The 18,420-nt window shown below is 46.6% G+C and overlaps 2 protein-coding genes across 3 annotated transcripts in view; both read right to left on the bottom strand.

Annotated features, from left to right (window-relative positions):
- The window catches only part of LOC121608774 (AP-2 complex subunit mu-B-like), an 18,212-nt gene extending 13,525 nt beyond the window's left edge, over positions 1 to 4,687 (bottom strand). For both annotated transcript variants that reach the window (XR_006006975.1, XM_041940123.1), the window contains exons 1-2: positions 4,541 to 4,687; positions 2,199 to 2,314 (exon numbers count right to left, since the gene is read on the bottom strand). Coding sequence is in view for 1 of the 2 variants with exons in the window: in XM_041940123.1 (XP_041796057.1) it covers positions 2,199 to 2,272 (74 nt within the window). In the remaining variant the exon portion in view is untranslated. The remainder of the gene's footprint in view (positions 1 to 2,198; positions 2,315 to 4,540) is intronic.
- Positions 4,688 to 5,581: 894 nt separating this feature from the next.
- Positions 5,582 to 17,365, bottom strand: LOC121608772 (segment polarity protein dishevelled homolog DVL-3). Its single transcript, XM_041940122.1, has 15 exons — positions 17,202 to 17,365; positions 15,983 to 16,052; positions 15,399 to 15,532; positions 15,243 to 15,296; positions 14,808 to 14,951; positions 13,883 to 13,979; positions 13,592 to 13,661; positions 11,594 to 11,733; positions 9,787 to 9,863; positions 8,926 to 8,993; positions 8,193 to 8,273; positions 7,964 to 8,098; positions 7,504 to 7,671; positions 6,822 to 7,052; positions 5,582 to 6,400 (listed from the first exon to the last, which is right to left on the bottom strand). The coding sequence occupies exons 1-15, from the start codon at positions 17,363 to 17,365 to the stop codon at positions 6,099 to 6,101; spliced, it is 1,935 nt and encodes a 644-aa protein (XP_041796056.1). The 3' UTR covers positions 5,582 to 6,098.
- Between the last annotated feature and the right edge of the window lie 1,055 nt (positions 17,366 to 18,420).

Genomic DNA, 18,420 nt, shown 5'->3' with positions numbered 1-18,420 from the left:
CTGCTCCTCAGCAGCCATGTTATCACTGCAGACTGAGGTGACCTCATCACTCGCAGAGCTTTCTGTTAGCGCTGCCGGGCTCAGCGCTACGCTGCTGTTGCCTGGCAACAGGCCAGCCCGCATCACGCGGTGACAGCGAGGCTGCAGATCTCTGCGGGGCCGACAAGACGAACGACAGAGAGCGTCTGAAGAGGTTTTTACAAAAGAAAAACATTTTAAAATAGAGAGAGACGAAAGACGTTAAAAAGAACAAAGACGTTGTCTGGCTGTGGCTGAAACATCAAAGATGTCCTGACTTCATCTAAACTTACTGTATAACCGTATAACATTGTCAGAAACCGAGCGTCTGTTTTAGACCTGAGACCTTCAACGCAACGAGAAGTTTTATCAGGACGCTGCGTTGATGTTGTTCTGTCTGTCCTGTACAATGACCTCATCACCTGTCCTCATTATCAACTCAAATCTTTGAGCCTAAAAGAGACCTGAAGCTGAACAGTGACTGAATGTTGGGGCCTGTGGCTGCACCAGAACACACCATCACTGCGCCTGAACAAACCCTGATGCACCTGAACACACCATCACTGCGCCTGAACACACCCTGGCTGCACCTGAACACACCATCACTGCGCCTGAACAAACCCTGATGCACCTGAACACACCATCACTGCGCCTGAACACACCCTGGCTGCACCTGAACACACCATCACTGCGCCTGAACAAACCCTGATGCACCTGAACACACCATCACTGCGCCTGAACACACCCTGGCTGCACCTGAACACACCATCACTGCGCCTGAACAAACCCTGATGCACCTGAACACACCATCACTGCGCCTGAACACACCCTGGCTGCACCTGAACACACCATCACTGCGCCTGAACAAACCCTGATGCACCTGAACACACCATCGCTGCGCCTGAACACACCCTGGCTGCACCTGAACACACCATCCCTGTGCCTGAACACACCCTGCTGCACATAAACACACCCTGCTGCACCTGAACACACCATCACTGTACCTGAACACACCCTGGCTGCACCTGAACACACCATCACTGTACCTGAACACACCATCACTATACCTGAACACACCCTGATGCACCTGAACACACCATCACTGCGCCTGAACAAACCCTGATGCACCTGAACACACCATCACTGCGCCTGAACAAACCCTGATGCACCTGAACACACCATCACTGCGCCTGAACACACCATCACTGCGCCTGAACACACCCTAGCTGCACCAGAACACACCATCACTGCGCCTGAACAAACCCTGATGCACCTGAACACACCATCACTGCGCCTGAACACACCATCCCTGTGCCTGAACACACCCTGCTGCACATAAACACACCCTGCTGCACCTGAACACACCATCACTGTACCTGAACACACCCTGGCTGCACCAGAACACACCATCACTGCGCCTGAACAAACCCTGATGCACCTGAACACACCATCACTGCGCCTGAACACACCATCCCTGTGCCTGAACACACCCTGCTGCACATAAACACACCCTGCTGCACCTGAACACACCATCGCTGTACCTGAACACACCCTGGCTGCACCTGAACACACCCTGATGCACCTGAACACACCATCACTGCACCTGAACACACCATCACTGTGCCTGAACACACCATCACTGTACCTGAACACACCATCACTATACCTGAACACACCCTGATGCACCTGAACACACCATCACTGCGCCTGAACACACCATCACTGTGCCTGAACACACCCTGCTGCACATAAACACACCCTGATACACATAAACACACCCTGGTGCACCTGAACACACTCTGACTGCACCTGAACACACCATCACTGCACCTGAACACACCATCACTGTGCATGAACACACCATCACTGCGCCTGAACACACCATCACTATACCTGAACACACCCTGATACACCTGAACACACCCTGATGCACATAAACACACCCTGGTGCACCTGAACACACTCTGACTGCACCTGAACACACCCTGGCTGCACATAAACACACCCTGATGCACCTGAACACACCCTGATGCACATAAACACACCCTGGTGCACCTGAACACACCCTGGCTGCACCTGAACACATCCTCACTGAACCTGTACACATACCGCCTGTACCTGAACACATCGTGAGTAGACACTGTGAGTGTTGCACATCAGAAGGGACCTGCAGGACTCACCCAATGTCATCGCGGTACACCCTGGAGATCAACACCTCCCCCTTGTGGTTGTAGATGAAGAGTCCTCCGATCATGGCCAACGCCTGTCAGTCAGTGCCGATCATAACGAAGAGTCACTGCAGCCCAGGGAGGAAGATGAGCAGGATTAGTACAGAACTTTAATACAACTGGTGGTGAAAAGTTTCGTCCTCATGAATGTCAAAAACAAATGTATGAATATAACTATAATAAAATCTATGAACTGCTTCCTGTTTGTGAAGGCACATAAGAGCCGAGGCAAGTACTGAGTCCTCATTCCATCACAGCATCTTCACCACACACACACACACACACACACACACACACACACAGAAACACACACAGACACAGAAAACACAAACACACACACACACGCAATGAAACACACAGACCATAACGACTACTTGCCTAACCCATAACCCAACCTAACCTTAACCTAACCCTTAAACTAACCATTAACCCAACCCTAACTTTAACCAAAGCATTCACCTTAACATTTAATGGTTTACATTATGGGGCTCTGCATTTTGTCCCCCATGAGTCAAACATCATAGACACACACACACACACACACACACACACACACACACACACACACACAATGAAACACACACAAGAGAAAAGAGTCCATAGCAACAGGAGACGTCGACAGGAAAATGATATCAGCTGGAATCAGACATGTTACTGGTTAGTCACCAGTATACAGCTGTAACGAACACTGGGCCTGATGGATCTGAGTTCCTCTCACATCTGCTGAGGCTGGGCATCAAACTGCTTCGGTGCTATCAAGTATCAAAGGATGTCTGGTCGTTAGGTACCAAAGGTAAATAACAAAGGAATAAATGTCATCAGCATCGGTGAGCCAATCAGCAGGCAGCATGCTAACACCAACTTCTAATAACGTTACACATAGTAGAGGCACGCGGGGAAAACACAACCCTGTTTATTCCTGGCATGAACAGGTGATCCGATCACACGTCACCGTTCACACCTGTGTCCATCTTTAACCTCTAGTTGTCCAGCTGATTTCTGCTAGCTCAAAGGGACCTTTGCGCTGCTCGTTAGGGAGCCAATGCAGCTAACCTGCATCTGCTAGCTAAGTGGATTATGTGCTACTTGTGAGCTAGCCAGCGCAGATAACCTGTAGCCACGTGACCTTTGTTACAATGTGGTGCTGCTGCCCTCTGCTGTTTGTTGGTGATGTTCCTTTGACAGTTATTTATATTGTTATTATAATAATATATATAATATATTATATTGTTCCAGTACTGTGTCCATAATCCATCAGTTTCTTCACTTTAGTCCAAAGTGTGCAGAGTAAAAACAGTTTGTCCGGCTGAACACAGTAGTTGTACCTTCATGTTGTCATTTTCTTTCTGGTTTAGTATATTTTGTAGTATTAGTATTGTTCAGGAATCGCTATTGAAATGAAGACACCCGTATGGTTATAGAAGATTTTTGAAGGCGACCCAGCCATACATCTACCTCCATTCAGAGCTCACATTTCACATGACATTTTAATTTGTGCCACTAGCATTATAGCTGCTAGCTAGCACGTTAGCTTAGCTGCAACATAAAAAAAGAAATGTGCTAACCACAGTCAACAACTATAAAATCCTAACCCTATGTGTCGAAGCTAAGGTTATCTCCAGCGGTGATGGTGTTTTAGCTTCGGGCTAACAACGCTGATCAACAGAACACATTCAGAACTCCATCTGGAAATCTGACGTTTTTAAAGATTTTCATATTATTCGACGAAGCTACACACATAAACCGTCAAACCAACGTTATTATTAGATTATTGTAGGGTTAACGAATGCAGTATTTATCCTGGTAGAAGTTTAACTTTGAACGTTATAGGAGAATAGGCACTCTCCTGTTGATGATGATGCAGCCAAGTCACGTAGATGAAGATGTTACTGAAAAAAACGTCAGTTATCGATTGAATAGTAAGATTCTCGGCTGATAGGTGACAATAATATTTAACGTAGATGCTCTTTTTATGCGCCGAATTCAAATGTGGTCCCCATTTACTTATAATAGTTATCACATGATGATGAACACATAATGTTCCGGTATTGATAAGCAATACATGATTGAAAATCGGGATTTTCAAAGGCAGTTCGTAGACGTCGTCTAGCTATTAGCAACTGCAGCTAATGCAACAGTCTGACTGTGACGAGTCCGCCGCTGCTGCAGTGCAGACAGACAGACAGAGAGACAGACAGACAGACAGGCAGGCAGGCAGAGAGACAGACAGACAGACAGACAGGCAGGCAGACGGACAGACAGACGGTGGTGGAAACTGCCCTCCATGTTCTTACCCGCTCCGCAGAGATGCTGCTGTGTGTCCGGGCTGCCTCGCGGAGAATCGCCCCTGCCCTGCCGTCACTTCATCGGCGGGTTTGACCGTGAAAACCGGACTCTCCCGTCTCCTCCGGTATGAGGCAAGATGTCGGCGGTGGGAGCTAACCGTCAGCTGACGACAGCCCGGCCGCGTCCCGTTCAGAACAGGTAGCCACCTTCGCCCGGACTCCTCCTGCTACACGAAGCGTACCCGGACTTTCCCCTGATACTTATTTTAAGTTTTGAGGTCGGCTGAGGTGGTCTGAGTCAAACACGGACGGAGAACCGGCTGCTGCTCCGCTGCTCTGACCGCTCACGGTGATGGAGGAGGCAGGTCAGCGGATCGGGACGCGTCCCTCCTTCCTCCGTGTGTCAGGAGAAAGGAGGCAGGGAGAGCAGCTTATGAATAATGATCATTAACACACAGCAGGCCTCAGTCACACAGACCAGGATCTGATGGAGGGCCTCAGGAACCAGACTGCAGGGAGTTCATGATGAGGGTCTTCAGACTTTGCGTTTTTAACTGATGCTGAAGTTTCGGTACCTTCACTGGATCAGTTTGTGCTTATATGATGCAGCTCCGTGCTTCATGTGTTTACTTGGATCAGCAGAGATGGTCGAATGAGCCGCCTGATCTCACAGGAAGCGGCTCCATTTTCTTTCAAAATAAATGTTATTTGTCTCACCGCAGGTCTGAATAAATGTGGACGCAACCAGGACAGACTTCTACTGGAAAGACTGGGCCGAATCCTAAATAACCCCCCTTAATGAAACCCATCCTCTAAAACCAGTTTGCCAAAACCATCACAAAGAAAAACACTAACGATTGATGAGGTCTGAATGTCAGAGAGCGTCAGTCCTCCACATGATGATCACACGCTGTTAGAAACGGCTCACTGTCACTGCCTGCGTGTCTGCACGTCTTCGTTCTGAGCTATGACAAAGATTCAACACAGAAAGTTCGTTGGACTTTTTTTATTGTGTTTCGTGTTAAAAAGCCTCAGAGAGTGAAGACAGAGACAAAATAAAACTATGCTCATAAATAAAAAGATAATCTGGCTGTTTGTCACCATCACACTTCATCCATCGAGGGCAAATCTCATATTTACATACAGTAATGTACACGATCAGCATGTGATCAAGGGGGGGTCAGGTTTCACATCAGGTGTGTCAGAGGACAAGGATTGGATGAACAGTGAGGTACAGACATTTGGTAAGATCAGCAGTTCTTGGCTGACAAACTGGGTACAGCAGAAACTGGTTAAACTGGTCCACACTGGACAGGCAGCAGACACATTGTCTTCATCCTCCTCCTCCTCCTCAGCCACATCGTCCAGCCCCTCCTGGGGGACCCTGATCTGATCCCAGGCCAGACAGGAGCCTGTTCTGGATCCGTCCCGGCATCATTTAAGGTAGTCGGATGTACTTAAATAAGCCCCCTTCTTCTGTGGTCTGAATTGCTACTGAATGAAAATGAAGCTTCTCTGAGTCCTCCAGGTCCATCACCGGACAGGAAGTGACATCATCATCACAGGGTCACATAACATCCACAAAGAAATCACCGGGGTTCCCCATGGCCAGGCAGAACGACTGCCGGGAGGCAGAAAGGTCGCGTTGCTCACTTCTCGATGGCGACGGGGCCGGCGGGGGTTCCTGCGAGTCTTTGTTACCATGGAGACCAGAGGAGGAGGTCGCGGGTCGCCGGGCACTGTCGTCACTGGGGGTCTCGGCCACCAGCCGTTTGTCAAGCGGAGCGCTCACTTCACCTTTGTTGGACTCCGACTGGCTCCGTCCTCCCCCCTCCTTCTGGCCGTCACTGCACTTTGATCCGCTGCTTCCTGTGAACACAGTCCACAAACAGCTGTCTTCTGTCCCTCCCGCTTCACTGTTACACAACCGGCCCCCTGGTGGCGCTAGCACATGTCACCTCTGTTTCAAGTATGAGATCTTTAATCACCACAGAATTATATTTTAGAATGAAATCAGCCCCCGCAGTTTCCATCAGAAGGCAGCCAATCACAGACCAAACAAACTTTACGTTTGAGTTCAGGAAACTTTTCACGAAACACGAAGGAAAAAAGTTCAAAACGATCAAATTAAACAAACCATGAGCCAAAACTACATACGGGGGCGCTATTGGTGAGTCTGATGGCTTCACTGTTAGAGATATTAGTTTCTGTTTGATCTGTATTGATTAGGTATTGCTTATGTATTGATTATTATTTTTTACTGACCAATGAGTCTGAAATAAAGTTGAAGGTGTTCTTCTCTCACCTTCACTGTGCTGACTTCCTCCTCCTCCTCCTCCTCCTCCCCAGGCTGGCAGCTGGTGCAGTGGGGGAGGCGAGCTGTAGGGGTGAGGGACGGGGTACTGGTAGGGGAAGGCCGGGGGCCACTGGGGACCTGAAGACGGAGCCAGCGGGTCACAGTCCGACCCTCCTCCTCGACTGGAGGCTTCTTCGTGGTCCAGCAGAGACATCACACCCAGATCTGGCAGACAGGGGGAGTCACATGATTACTGTTGGTCTGGGGGATCTGGATCCAGATCAGCACCCTGAAGTCAGACCTGCTGCAGGATCACAGACGTGTGAGCATCAGTGTGCTCGTGTGTTTCCCAGATCCACTAAAAATCTGAACACGTGATCAGATCGAAACTACAAGAGAGAATAAACAACATTTGATTCATTAACTTCTCTCATCCAGGAAGTAAAACCACAACTTCTCCAGCTCACTCCTCGGTTTATACAAACAGAAACCATCAGACACGTGATGACTTTGCATCATAACGTCTTTCTAACGACACGGTGTTGGTTAAATTAACGATAATGACTGTAAACATTTTAATGTTGATTCTCTTCAGGGTTTCTGTCTCTGGTGCTGAAGCTTCAGAGGCTTCAGCTCAGTTTCAGTGAGTAAAACCTGTACTCAGGACGGTCCTCACCTCCACAGAGGTCTCCGAACACGTAGTAGCACTGTTCAGAGAAGGTCACCTTGTTGACGGTGTGCCGGATGTAACCGGCCTTCAGCAGGTTTCCTGCGTACTTGCGAGCTTCGCGACGGTCAGTGAAACCTTCCACGTTATGATGGAGCCAGTCCACCACATCTGAACCTGGACAGACAAAGAGCAGCTGAGATTAGAGGCTGATCTTTGTGACAAAACTGGACTCGCAGCCCATGAGATGGCAGTAGTTCACGATGTGGCCTGAAAGTGAACAGTGAACAGTGACCCTCCTCTGGCCGGAAGGAGGGTATTTTAAACTGAAGTGCCATGTTAGGTGGAAAGGACGGACAGGTAGCGGCTCAGGGAGGATGTGTTAATCGAGAAGTGTGTTTTCTGTCAACCAGACGTGAGTCTGGTTCTGTCAGAGAATCCAGACTCAAATGTGAGCTGCCTTTCTTACCGATGAAGGCATTGGGGATGGTGATCTTCAACCACATCCGGTCCCGAACCTCCAGGCCGGACTCAGAATTGGCCATCGCCTTGACAACAGCCGTCATGTTGCTGTGGATGCTGAGATGGTTTTCTTCATGTATACCTGAAAACCATATAAAAAAATCAGTTGATGTGAGATCTGAGTCCTGGATTGACTGGAGATGGATGGATGCTGCAGTGGCTGATGGGAGTCTTACTGTAGTGTGGAAGGAGACTTCCTGTCATGGCGGCGGTGTGTGACACCCAGGCAGCGGGGTCGATCGGACGGACCGGTTCGCCTGCAGACAGAAGACAGACAGAACAGATTACACCACGTCATATTATTCTTGAACAGATTATATTCCTATATATAATCCCATCTGTCCACATCACCTGCATGCACAGGTGTCGGTGTACCTGTGTGTGTCAGAAAGTACAAATCAAAGCGTGAAGATGAATTCTTCCTCCTCTTCTTCATAAAGACATCGTTTGATTCACTGGAGAGAATTTTAGTTTCAGTGGTTTCTGATACAAACTGTCCTCTAGAAATGATTTTAGGGTTAAAGTGTGTTGTTGTTGTTGTGTGTTGTTGTTGTTGTGTGTTGTTGTTGTGTGTTGTTGTTGTTGTGTTGTTGTGTGTTGTTGTTGTTGTGTGTTGTTGTTGTTGTTGTTGTGTGTTGTGTTGTTGTTGTGTTTTGTTGTTGTTGTTGTGTGTTGTTGTTGTTGTGTGTTGTTGTTGTTGTTGTTGTGTGTTGTTGTGTTGTTGTTGTGTTTTGTTGTTGTTGTTGTGTGTTGTTGTTTGTTGTTGTTGTGTGTTGTCGTTGTTGTGTGGTGTTGTTGTTGTTGTTGTTGTTGTTTGTTTGTTGTTGTGTGTTGTTGTTTGTTTGTTGTTGTTGTTGTGTTGTTGTTTGTTGTTGTTGTTGTTGTTGTTGTTGTTGTGTGTTGACTCACTCCTTGGCAATGTGAAGCAGCCTCGTGGGTTTGGATCCCAACACTTTGCCACCGTTAACGTCACCGGACTAGAGACAGAGAGACGGACAGACAGACAGACAGAGAGACATAGAGATGGACGGACAGAGAGACGGACAGACAGAGAGACGGATGGACAGACGGGCCGATGAACGGACAGACAGACAGACAGACAGACAGACAGACGGACAGGTACATACAGTGAGAGCAGTGTTAGTAGCTGCATGCAGTGTTTCTTCAGTGAGTTCAGGCTTTATGTGAGAACACCTGGTGTTCACACTCTGACCGTCCCCAGTCCCTGCGGGGCTGGGGGGAGTGACGATGGTTAACACAGCAGCGGGGTCATCCAAACGGACTGTGTTTAAAGGTGGCAAACTGCTGGAGGCTCGATGCATGCAGGACATGGCCTGACAATAAGACAGCTGCTTATCGAGATGAGTTGAAATGACCTCACAGACTTTGTGGCAGAAAGTGCAGCTTGCTTATTTACATGATGTTTGCTAATGAGCTAGCTACGTGCTAGCTTGTGAGCGTCGACACAGTGACGCTGTGCCATAACCTCCTCGGCACTGCCTGACATATCCGTCGCCCTTCGTGAGGCTGTTCTCAGACACAGCAGTGCTAAATGCATCAACATGCTAACACGCTAACAATGCTAAGACGCTGACGTTTAGCAGGTTTATTAAGTTCATCCTGAAGGGAACATGAGAGTCTGAACTTCATCAGTCTGTGGTGGACAGACCACCTGTCCTCTGTCTGAACGACCTCACAAGCATCACTCCAATAGCACTTAACTAATAGTAGTATTAGAAGTAATAGTATCATTAGTATCAGCTGTCTCACCCAGGTTTGTGAACGATCTCTCTCAGGACTCGAACAGCGTCGTCATTACTCATGTTCTCAAAGTTGATGTCGTTGACCTGACGGACACAGAAAATACTCCTATTAGTATTATTACCACTACCAAATACTACAGTTAGCATTATTACAACTACCAAATACTACTGTCAATATATCAGTACTGTGGTACCTGCAGTAACATGTCTCAGACAGTAATAACAGTACTGGGGTACCTGCAGTAACAGTAGTAACAGTACTGGGGTACCTGAAGTAACAGTAGTAACAGTACTGTAGTACTGTGGTACCTGCAGTAACATGTCTCAGACAGTAATAACAGTACTGGGGTACCTGCAGTAACAGTAGTAACAGTACTGGGGTACCTGAAGTAACAGTAGTAACAGTACTGTAGTACTGTGGTACCTGCAGTAACATGTCTCAGACAGTAGTAACAGTACTGCGGTACCTGCAGTAACAGTAGTAATAGTACTGGGGTACCTGAAGTAACAGTAGTAACAGTACTGTAGTACTGTGGTACCTGCAGTAACACATCTCAGACAGTAGTAACAGTACTGGGGTACCTGCAGTAGCACATCTCAGACAGTAGTAACAGTACTGCGGTACCTGCAGTAACAGTAGTAACAGTACTGTGGTACCTGCAGTAACACGTCTCAGACAGTAGTAACAGTACTGTAGTACTGTGGTACCTGCAGTAACATGTCTCAGACAGTAGTAACAGTACTGCGGTACCTGCAGTAACAGTAGTAACAGTACTGCGGTACCTACAGTAACAGTAGTAACAGTACTGTGGTACCTGCAGTAACACGTCTCAGACAGTAGTAACAGTACTGTAGTACTGTGGTACCTGCAGTAACATGTCTCAGACAGTAGTAACAGTACTGCGGTACCTGCAGTAACAGTAGTAACAGTACTGGGGTACCTGAAGTAACAGTAGTAACAGTACTGTAGTACTTTGGTACCTGCAGTAACACGTCTCAGACAGTAGTAACAGTACTGGGGTACCTGCAGTAGCACATCTCAGACAGTAGTAACAGTACTGCGGTACCTGCAGTAACAGTAGTAACAGTACTGGGGTACCTGAAGTAACAGTAGTAACAGTACTGTAGTACTGTGGTACCTGCAGTAACATGTCTCAGACAGTAGTAACAGTACTGCGGTACCTGCAGTAACAGTAGTAATAGTACTGGGGTACCTGAAGTAACAGTAGTAACAGTACTGTAGTACTGTGGTACCTGCAGTAACACATCTCAGACAGTAGTAACAGTACTGGGGTACCTGCAGTAGCACATCTCAGACAGTAGTAACAGTACTGCGGTACCTGCAGTAACAGTAGTAACAGTACTGTGGTACCTGCAGTAACACGTCTCAGACAGTAGTAACAGTACTGTAGTACTGTGGTACCTGCAGTAACATGTCTCAGACAGTAGTAACAGTACTGCGGTACCTGCAGTAACAGTAGTAACAGTACTGCGGTACCTACAGTAACAGTAGTAACAGTACTGTGGTACCTGCAGTAACACGTCTCAGACAGTAGTAACAGTACTGTAGTACTGTGGTACCTGCAGTAACATGTCTCAGACAGTAGTAACAGTACTGCGGTACCTGCAGTAACAGTAGTAACAGTACTGGGGTACCTGAAGTAACAGTAGTAACAGTACTGTAGTACTTTGGTACCTGCAGTAACACGTCTCAGACAGTAGTAACAGTACTGGGGTACCTGCAGTAGCACATCTCAGACAGTCGTAACAGTACTGCGGTACCTGCAGTAACAGTAGTAACAGTACTGGGGTACCTGCAGTAACATGTCTCCGGGTTCGATCCGTCCGTCTGCTGCCACTGCTCCTCCCTTCATGATGGAGCCGATATAAATCCCTCCATCTCCTCTGTCGTTACTCTGACCAACAATACTGATACCCAGGAAGTTATACCTCTCTGACAGACAGACAGACAGATGGATGGACAGACAGACAGGCAGACAGTATATAGAGTGTTAAGGTGAGCTTTGCAGGTGAACTCAGGTGACAACACAGGTATCATAACTCAGACTCTCACACACTGTTAAAATAAGTGCTGAGTCATCTCAGACAAACTTTATCCATCACATATAGAAAAAAGACGTCATTTTTATCTTTGTCAGAATCATATATATCTGATGGGGGCTGTCTGTTTCCATGGTTACAGGGCAAACTAACCGTGACTCAGCATGACTCGGTGTGTCTCATCATGACTCATTGTGACATATTGTGACTCTTCGTAATTCATCATGACTCATCATGACTCATCGTGACTCATCGTGACTCATCATGACTCATCATGACTCATCGTGACTCATCGTGACTCATTGTGACTCATGACTTAAGCTGGTTTAAATCCTCCTTACGATTTCAGTTCGTACAGGTTAATGATGACTCCTCTGTGTACACTAAAGCAAGTCACGGGGTTCCGCAGGGTTCTATACTTGGACCGATCCTTTTCACTCTATACATGCTTCCTCTAGGCAACATAATCAGGAAACAGTCCATAGATTTTCATTGTTATGCACATGATACTCAGCTATATTTATCAATGAAGCCAGAGGAAACCAATCCGTTGGCTAAACTCCAAGCGTGTCTTAAGGAACTAAAGACCTGGATGACCTGCAAGTTCTTGTTATTGAATTCAGACAAAACTGAAGTTATCGTATTTGTGCCTAAACACCTTAGAAACTCCTTATCTGATGAGATAGTAACTATGGATGGCATAGCGCTGGCCCCCAGTACCATCGTAAGGAATCTGGGAGTCATCTTTGATGAGGATGTGTCATTTAACTCCCACGTAAAATAAATTTCAAGGACCGCCTTTTTACACCTACGTAACATTGAAAAAACTGGCACTTCCTGTCTCAAAATGCAGAAAAAACTACTCCACCATTTGTTACTTCCAGGCTGGATTACTGCGGTTCCTTACTATCAGGTGTCCCAATTCGCTTCTAAATACTCTCCAACTAATCCAGAATGCTGCAGCACATGTTCTGACAAAAACCAGGAAAAGAGATCTTATGTTTCTATATAGATATATGTATAAACCCAGAATACAATTTAAAATCCTTCACCTTACCTTCTCCTTACCTACAAAGCACTAAATGGTCAGGCACCATCTTATCTTCAAGAACTCATAGGACCCTGTTACCCCAGTAGAACATTGTGATCCCAGAATGCAGGCTTACTGGTTTACTGGTGGTTCCTAAAGTCTCTAAAACCAGAATGGGAGCCAGAGCCTTTAGCTATCAAGCTCCTCTCCTGTGGAACCATCTTCCAGATATTGTCTGGGAGGCAGACACCCCCTCTACATTTAAGAGCAGGCTTAAAACTTTCCTCTTTGATAAGTCTTACAGTTGAAGATCAATAGTGTTGTATTATGTACATATACTATCTGTTACTAATATGTGCATATACCACAAATCTAAATATATCATATATGTATATGCTATGCTAAATATACTACATATAGCTAAAAGTCTGTCTCTGTCTCTCTGTGGCCGCCCCCCCGAGGTCTTGAAGTTGTTCCTCTCTCTGTCTCCAGGTGTTTGCTCGTGGTCTCTGTGGATGCAGACTTAGGTCTGTACCTGCTCTCTGTGGAAAGTGTCCTCAGTCCTCAGACTGATCAGGGCTCACCGCGACTCGCCGCGACTCAGTGTGACTCACTGTGACTCACTGTGACTTGAACTTGTAGTGGAGTAGTTTTACGTTGTTGTATTTGTACTTTAAGTGAAATAAATGATGTGAGTACTTGTTCCACTGCTGGTACTCACCCATGTTCAGAGTTACAGTGATGACGTTGAGCGACATGGTGGAGTCAGTGACACTGCTGAAAGACACAGACTGACAGACAGACAGGTAGAGAGACAGACAGACAGGTAGAGAGACAGACAGATGGACAGACAAATAGATAGAGAGACAGACAGACAGACGGGTAAGAGAGGGAAATGAAGGACAGATCAGTGAGAGAGGAAAGGTAGAAGACTTCATGTGTGAGTGTGTATGTGTGAGTGTGTGAGGGTGTGTGAGTGTGAGTGTGTGTGTGTGTGTGTGTGTGTATGTACCCTCTCCATTCGCTGTGTTTTGGGTTTTCGGTGGCGGCGGCGTTGTCGCCTGATGAGTCGCGGTGAGGAGCTGCTCTGCCCTGTTGATTGGCTGAACCTTGTGTATGACATCACAGAGGGAAACACCTGGTTCAGTTTGACACGTTGCAGGTAAACGTGTGACTTGTTCTTGTTTTAATGCAAAAACATAAATTGTAGCAGAAAGGAAAGAGAGTGACGATAAAAAGTAAGAAGCCAAACAGATAAAAAGGCGTTAAATGAATCCAGCCGTTAGCAGCGACACAACTTCAGACATCAGCTACGCTGGGACACGTCATGCACACAAACCTTTAAAATATAAAACCAAAAAACAAACCTCTGAAAACAAAATCAAACATCTGCGAGACTTTAAGAGACAAATCAAAGACGTCCAGAATGCAGACGAATAAAAAGACGAAACACGGCAGAGACGAAGGACTTCGAATGGAGACTGACACGGGAACACATTATTTCTGCTCTCAGATCAGCTGGGACTCTTTTATCTGATGGACAATACACGCCACGCCGCCGGTCACGTGACCTGCAGCGGCAAATCAGAGCAAGAGGAGGAGGCCCGAGTCTGAACAGGTTTACTGGAGCAGAAGAAGAAGACCTGAGGGAGCGAGTGCGTGTTATCATCAAACTGACCAATCACAGCGAGAGCTGCTGCTGCTGTTGTCCGTCTGTGTTCAGGTTGTTTAAAGGAGCAGTTCACCCTCTGTGCTAATTAACTTAGCACAAGGACTGGAAGCAGGAGGTACTTTTTACTTTTCCATTTCATGGATTTTATGGATGGATTTGACTTAAAAATATGATTGTGGGTAAAAACAGGCAATAAGAAATAATAATGGAATAATATAATTCTATATCACAGACATAATAATGGCTTTTTATTGGTGACACCAACCTTCCTCCTGAGTCTTCCTCAGAGGAGCAGAAACTGGTCATCTCTAATTGGCTGCTCTGTTGGGTTGACGAGCTGTCGCCTCCACCTGCTGGCTCCGCCCCACTCTGCTCAGATGGTTGGTGGGCATGGCCATTGAGACAGCCACCTGCCAAAAATTCATTAACACACAAAGCAGGAAAACTGAACCCTGGAAGCAGTCTGACGCAGTCTGAAGCAGCCTTAAGCAGTCTGAAGCAGTCTGAAGCAGTCTGAAGCAGCCTGAAGCAGTCTGAAGCAGCCTGAAGCAGCCTGAAGCAGTCTGAAGCAGCCTGAAGCAGCCTGAAGCAGCCTGAAGCAGCCTGAAGCAGTCAGAAAACCTGTGAACATCACCTGTGATGATTATTCTTACCTGTGTCACTCCCTCCCTCTCTCTCTCTTCTCTGTGGGGGTAAAGCAGCAGGATTGACCTCTGACCCCTGCAGCTCATCCTGACCACTCACAGCAGCAGCACTGACAGACAGACAGGCAGTGAGACAGGAAACAGACAGACAGACAGTGTTCTGAGATCAGTGCTTTGACACCGTCAGTAAGAAAGGTGAGACAGGTACTCACTGGAAGGACGGAGGTCTCGAGTCCCCAATACCACCTGTCCTCTCTACGTGGGGCGGAGCCATGTCAGTGGGCGTGGCTACAATCTGAATATCTGAACCCCTGAACTCTGACTGACAGGTTTCTGAAGACACCAGCTGGAGAGAGACAAAACATCAAAAAACACACAAGTGTGTGTGTGTGTGTGTGTGTGTCTGTGTGTGTCTATCTGTCTGTGTGTGTGTGTGTGTATCTGTCTGTCTGTCTGTCTGTGTGTGTGTCTGTGTGTCTGTGTGTGTGTGTGTGTGTGTGTGTCTGTCTGTCTGTCTGTCTGTCTGTCTGTCTGTCTGTCTGTGTGTGTGTGTGTATCTGTCTGTCTGTCTGTCTGTGTGTGTGTGTGTCTGTGTGTCTGTCTGTGTGTGTGTGTGTCTGTGTGTGTGTGTGTGTGTGTGTCTGTCTGTGTGTGTGTCTGTCTATGTGTGTGTGTGTGTGTGTGTATGTGTGTGTGTGTATGTGTGTGTGTGTGTGTGTGTCTGTCTGTCTGTGTGTGTGTGTGTGTGTGTGTGAATGTGTGTGTGTGTGTGTGTGTGTGTGTGTGTGTTTCTGACCCAGCAAACGACTCGTCCGTTGACAAAGGGCAGCCTGGCATCATCATCGCTTATCTCCTCTTTGACGACCCTGTGAACACACATCATCATCATCATCATCATCACCATCGTCATCATCACACATACACACACACACACTCACAGACAGAAGTATTATTATTATATTATTATTATTGTTGTTGTTGTTATTGTTGTTATTTATTATTGTTATTGTTGTTGTTATTATTATCCGCCCTCTTAAAGGGACAGTCCGACACTGGACTGGAATCCTCTGGTTCTCTGTTTCAGGTGAGTTTCACTCATTTTTTTTCATTATGTGTTTGAAGTATTTATACACACAAATACACAGCAAACTGTTTGAAGTCCTGATGTCATCAGACCAGCTGATGAGAGTCAGCTGATTAAGGAGGTCACGGTGTTTCCATGACTACGCTGTCTGATTGTTGGATTAATTAAGAAGCGGGGGGGGCTTGATCAAAAGACGTCTGCTTTACAGGGACGTCAGTCTGCAGACTGAAACAAACCGCCTGCAGTTATTGTAAAGCACTGCATGTGAACCAGGACCAGGACCAGGATCTTACAGTCAGATTAGTGAGTTTGTCAGATCATCTGAGAGGTGATCCACTGTGTTTATAAATCTCTTCATGATCTGATCCCAGATTACACATCAGACATGTTTCAGTCCATCAACAGGACGCCATCATCAGGTCACATGACCACGGTCACGTGTCTGCTTCACCCCCACGGTTCAATCCTCTGAACAGCAAAGAGCAGCAGAGTCCATGAAGGAATTCATGAATACACACACACACACATCATCACCATCATCATCATCATCATCATCATCATCAGCATCATCATCAGCATCATCATCATCATCATCAGCATCATCATCAGCATCATCATCATCAGCAGCAGCATGACACCAGATTCTGGATGAATGAATTTAAATATTTCTTCTCATTTTGACTCAGAATGTTTTCATCAGACACACACACACTCACACACACACACACACACACACACACTCACACACACACACACTCACACACACACGAACCACTAAACCATTTTCTGACTTAATGCTGAAATAATAATCACTAATATTATTGATCATCTCCGCTTCCTGTGCTGTGAGAGGAACAATCATAATAATGGTGATGTAACGCTTCATCATCGTGCTGATCATCTTGTCAATACCATCGATCACGTGACTGACCCGAAGTCGTCGTCCACGGACTTGAAGAAAAATTTGACGTTCGGTTTGTTCACGACCTGTTTGAAGTCCGCCAGGGTGACGCGCTGCGCGGGCACGTTGATCCGGATCAGGTAGGGGGTCTCCTGGTCCTCCAGGTGGTAGATGACCCGGGTCTCCTCCGCCATGCTGTCCCCCATGGAGCGGCCCGGCACGGCCCGGGGTACCGCACCGGCCCGGAGGCGAAAGTGGGATGTTGATGCTGTCTGTCTGTCTGTCTGTCCACCTGTCTCTCCGCAGATCTCCGGTCTGTTCTGGTCCAGATGTGTCGGTCCAGCTGCTGCAGGTCTTTGATGCTCTCCTCCGGAAGCCGCGCCGCCGTCAAAAGACAAACAATGACATACACTATTTCCGCTTGGGCCCTTCAAAGTAAAAGCCGACAGGTTTCTTCAGAGCGTCAGTCTTGCAGCTAAAGGTCGTCCTGTGTTTGCTCCGTTTCATTTTGGTCCAGTTCGTCCTCTAGCTGATATTTGAAGATGCTGCTGTGTGGAGGACAGGCGTTATTATCTGTAACTGTGACCTTTAATAACGGTATGAATGATGTGTGGCTGAACGAACTCACGCTGGACAGGCATGTCACTCTGGACAAGTTTCACCTGCCGAGAGCGGACAGGTGAGTGACGGGGTGCAATTTGTGTAAAAACTGAAATTCTATAGATATTTTGGCAATATTTCTTTTTGTTCTTTGTGGCAATATGTATATTTTTTACATATTTTTTCTTATACATATAGTCCATCGTATAAAATGTACATATATATATAGTCATCTTATGTTAATGCTATTGCTGCTGCTGCTGTCTCCATAAGTCTCATCTTATATATGATAATAATCATGTTTCATTATAATCATCTTCCTCCTCTGAAGTCGTCTGCAGTGAACTCCCATCAAAGGTGGAATGGGACTGAATATATTTTATAGGTCCAGGTCTTCTTTGATGGTTTCCTGTAACATGTGGCTCTCTGTTGGAATGACTGTCTGCATGTGGGACTGCTGTGATCATTCCCCCGCTTTTATTTTGAAGGCACAGCCACAGCTCTTTGAGCAGGTTCGGAGACTCCACACAGAATCATTACACAGATTCCAACTGTTGTATTTCCGGTTTTTGCTGAAATCTTTTAAGAATAAAAGCAGAGAATTGATGCAAATTTGGTGTTTTTTAGATTTGAATTTGAACAGAAATCA

The sequence above is a fragment of the Chelmon rostratus genome, chromosome 7 (assembly GCF_017976325.1).
Source record: "Chelmon rostratus isolate fCheRos1 chromosome 7, fCheRos1.pri, whole genome shotgun sequence".
Classification (NCBI taxonomy): domain Eukaryota; kingdom Metazoa; phylum Chordata; class Actinopteri; order Chaetodontiformes; family Chaetodontidae; genus Chelmon; species Chelmon rostratus.
The sequence above is the reverse complement of the archived record's forward strand: the minus strand, read 5'-3'. Positions and strand labels throughout refer to the sequence as shown.